At 53.3% G+C, this 4,174-nt stretch overlaps 1 protein-coding gene across 1 annotated transcript in view; it reads left to right on the top strand.

Annotated features, from left to right (window-relative positions):
• VOLCADRAFT_108604 (uncharacterized protein) overlaps positions 1-2,492 on the top strand; it is a gene marked incomplete at both ends in the record, with an annotated part of 3,071 nt that extends 579 nt beyond the window's left edge. Inside the window, 3 exons of the mRNA XM_002959367.1 lie at positions 1,007-1,195; positions 1,516-1,760; positions 2,283-2,492. Coding sequence (XP_002959413.1) covers positions 1,007-1,195; positions 1,516-1,760; positions 2,283-2,492 — 644 coding nt within the window. The remainder of the gene's footprint in view (positions 1-1,006; positions 1,196-1,515; positions 1,761-2,282) is intronic.
• Between the last annotated feature and the right edge of the window lie 1,682 nt (positions 2,493-4,174).

Here is a 4,174-nt window from a genome sequence, read left to right as displayed (position 1 = left end):
TGAGTGGGTTGATTGAGATTTCGCGGTGGCTGTGGCATTCAATTCCCAATTCCAGTTCCCACAGCTGTGTGTCGAAATGGAGTCGTCCCGTCGGTTGCCATGATGATACATCATTCCTCGTCCTGAACATCAAATTCGCTGCTGATGACATAATCTTACAAAAAGATAAGCAAGCATACACATGTTTGGGTGTCTGAAGGGCGGGTTGCGGCCAGGGGTCCGGCAGGTCATTAGTAGGTCGCTAGTAGAGATGACCCTCGAGGTCGGGGCGCGGAAATTGTTGTTATGGATCGGGATTAACAGTTGCGTCGATCTCGCCCTTCCCGTCCTTTCCAGTTGTATCTGACTCCAGAACGCAGGGATCAGCCCAACATGCCGTGGTAACTCGTCCCACGACCCCCGCCTCCCCCTTTAGCCTCGGTCGAATGCATGAAGTCCAGCAGCTGCTGGCACCCTGCTGTGTCACGTCTTTTTCAGAAAAGAGCCGATCGGCGGATGACAGATCCCGTGATACCCAGGATACTACAACACACCCGTTGGCCCCTTCTTTCTGCTCGTCCTCCTGCTCTCCGAAACCTCTTCCCCGCCCCGCATTCGCGTTCTGGACGTTCCGGTCCGGGTGTGGTTATCTGATGCCGTGCTCTCTGTTCTGTGGCGGAGTCTGGGGGCCAGACCAGGGATGCGTCATACGATGCAACCAGTTGTGATGTCGCTCTCGCGCATCTCATTCACGCATTAGCCAACCAGCAGATGTTTTCTGTGGATCCCACGCCCTTTGTTTCACCCCTGCCTTCCCGCCGTGTACTTTTTACCATCACCATTCAAGCAGACCCCGCGCCCCGCGATCTCCCGTCCTTTGCTGGCCCCTTGCTGGGCCCCCCCCCCGCCAGGTGGAAACCAGACTGTCCATTTCTTAATCCCTACTGCCACGCCACGTCGCCGCACCTTTCCCATCATGACACTGTCTTGAGTTTCCCTCCCTGATTGTGTTCCTCTGTCCTCCTAGGGTTTGTTCTTCACCGCGTTCTGAAGACTCTGGACCACAGCCGCAGTCTGGATGTGCGCATGCGGCGACTGCCCCCCGAGGAGGCGGTGGAGCTGTACTACCGCACCCTGCTGGGGCCTAATTGGCGGGAGCAATTTCAGGAGGACTGGGACAAGGCAGTCAAGGACGTCGACGATGGCCTGGTCACAGGTGCGACCGTGCGGGTGTACAAATGGGCGAGACGATGCGTTCTGTGTATATATGTGCATGCGTTTGCTCGTGTGTGAATACCTGTGCACACGCGCGACACGTCAGCTGTGTCGCTCGACGTCTTCTCCCACGTCTCTTCTCCTCCCTATATTTTCTCTTGTATTTAGACCCCATCGATCCTCCCCTGTACTTTGATCAGTCACATATTTATCGCTCCCCGCTCCGCGCTCTTTTGCCATCCTGTCCTGCAACGCTATATATGTGCTAGATCCGTTTTTTTCTTTGTTCTTCCCCTGCCTGCCTGCCCGGTTACATCACAGACGAAGTCAACCAGGAGAAGCGCCGCATGACGGCCGCGCAGCTTCGGCGTATGGAGGTGGAGGAGTGGGACAAGCAGCGCATGAAGAACTTTTACCTGGCGTCCTTTGGCGGCCTGCGCTGGTTCGATCAGATGGAGGCAGCGCTGCACAACCCGCTGTTCATCGAGTCTCGCGGCTGGACGGACCCCGTGCAGAACTGGGTGGGCGAGAACCGGACCTACGACAACGACCTCGCGGGCGGAAAGGTGGGTCAGGGCCCGGGGCACTGGAATGAAAGTCTCCATAGCAGGGTAAGATAGCGGCTGAGTGAAGAGTGTGGAGGAAAAATGTAGTAGTGTGGTGGTGGGGTTGTGCCTGTCAGGTGCTGATGGATTGCTTGGGTACGTGAGGTGATTGAGTCAGTAGTAGTGGAGGTGCGGGTGGGGTTGCAAATTGCTCAAATGAAGGGGGAATGTGGAGGGAGTCGCTGAGATAGGGTGGGTGGTAGGTGGGTGCTTGGGCGGCGGGGCTATGGGAGGCGATAGGAAATGGGTGGGGTGTTGGGTACGTGACCGGTCGGATTTTTGAGGTTAGTTGATTGGAGGGTTTAGGGGGACAGACATACAGACACCTGCGGTTCGTTCAGGAGTGGACGAGGAAATGAGAATGTCATGGGGGTAAACGAGGACGGGGGGGAGGATCAATGCTTTCTTTGTGCTTGATTGACCCGCGTTTTTGATCGACCCGCCACCCGTTTCCCCCGTGTCGCCCTATCATCTGTGTCACAGTACGTTTCGGATGTGGGCCAGCTGGCGCTACGTCTTAAGGAGGCAGAGCTGGGCCGCCGCCTCAACGACCGGGAACGTGCCCGCGTGTTGTTGTGTGGCGCGGAGCTGACAGGGGGTGTGGGTAGAGGTGGAGGCGTAAAGGGCTCGGACCTGGCGGCCGCGGCGCTGGAGGCGGGCGGTATGTTGGGGCCGAACCTGGCTAAGAGCTGAAAGCCGTGGAGGAACATGCAGCGGCTCACCTACGTGTTTGGTATGGTGAACGTTCCGTCACATCACTGTCGTGCAAGCGTACACATGTGGAGGGGCCTCAATGGGGCCTGGAGGTGGTGTTGATGGTTGGGAGCTCGGGAGGTTCGAAGCACGATGATGACTGTTGTGAAGAAAACTCCAGGTTTGATGGAGCTGCAGTTGCAAGGACGGGAACCTGGCAGCAGCGATGTGGGAGGGGAACCCTCTAGCAAAGGCGTTCCTTTCGTTTTTGTAGCAAATGGCGTCGCCTGAAGTTGCTGGAATGATGGATCCAGACCCGGGTTCAGACTCCCGGGTTCATGGATTCACGTAGCACTTGCGTCAACCGTTCTACCATAATTGATTAATATTTACCGAGGACATGTAAGCTATGTCCCAGATGGCACCGATCGGGAAAACTGCAACCGAAGGCAACTTAACGATCATTTTGTCTTTGGTTTGTAGCTCCTGCTTCCGTCTGTAAATTAAATAGCTTTATTATAGATTGTGGCAACATAATATATAGCTCGTAAATAAATGGTCGATATATACTCCCAGTTTGCTTTATAATTCGGCTCGGGACCGTCACGCCGACCTTGCTAATGCAGATACCGTAATGATACGATTCTTTGGTGACACGCAATTGGTATGGCGTCCCCAAATGCATAGCAGTGGAAAAAGGTCTTAGGCAAAATGTTATGGGCATCACCAAACTGGCCGTCATAAATGTGTCGTACACCGTGTTAACGGTATCGACCAACAGTAAAAGCCCTCCAGAAGACGCTGTTGGCTTGTAGTTATCTTCGTCTTTTACCCCTAAGTTGATCGGACAAGAAATTTAGCTTACAGGCCCACCCTCAGAAAGCGCGCTCAGAATGGCGCCTAAACAGCTTAAGCTTACTAGCCTTTTACCCAAGCTCGACACCAATGCTCCCATTGAGCTCAGGGCAGGCTGAAGCGTAAGCGCGCGAAGCGTGAGCACGCCCGCGGGACGCCCTGGAGCCGTCACCAAAAGTGTATCACAACTGTAGATTTTTCTCGTGACCGTCCCCAAAATTGCATATCATCAAAATAATTTCAGCGTTAATTTTGGGCCTTCCCCAAAACACGTATCACAAAAGAATCGTATCATTACGGTACACGTAATCCCCTGAAACGAAAACTTTTCATTCAAGCCTAATAATTTCGCCAGACTTAAAGCAAAATTAGACTGGAACGCGAAGGATAGAAAACAAGGCAAAAGCAGGCACCTAACACTGGCTCATCAACATTTCGGGCAATTGCTGGGCCAGTTGCAACCTGGTCGCCCAGGGTTCGCTTGCTGCTAGGCCGGCAGGATGCGATCGCACATCGTAAAGCAAAGAACCGAGCGAAAGGGCACATCGCTTGTCGCTTTAATAGACACAGGCCTGGAAAGAAAGAACGAGTGGTCCGTACCAGCACGCACAAACTCAACAAGCGCGGCTACAACTAAGACCGGCCCAGCACTGATGCCAACAGGGGGACATTAACGATATGGATTCCCTATGAGTGGCAAACTCATGCCTACATACAGGCCCAAAGAGAGCATGAGAAGCAACACACACACACATACATATATACATATATGTATATACATATATATGTATATATATGTATACATATATATGTATATATGTATATAT

Source organism: Volvox carteri, assembly GCF_000143455.1.
Source record: "Volvox carteri f. nagariensis unplaced genomic scaffold VOLCAscaffold_183, whole genome shotgun sequence".
NCBI classification, from domain to species: Eukaryota; Viridiplantae; Chlorophyta; class Chlorophyceae; order Chlamydomonadales; family Volvocaceae; genus Volvox; species Volvox carteri.
This window is presented reverse-complemented; position numbering and strand designations above follow the sequence as displayed.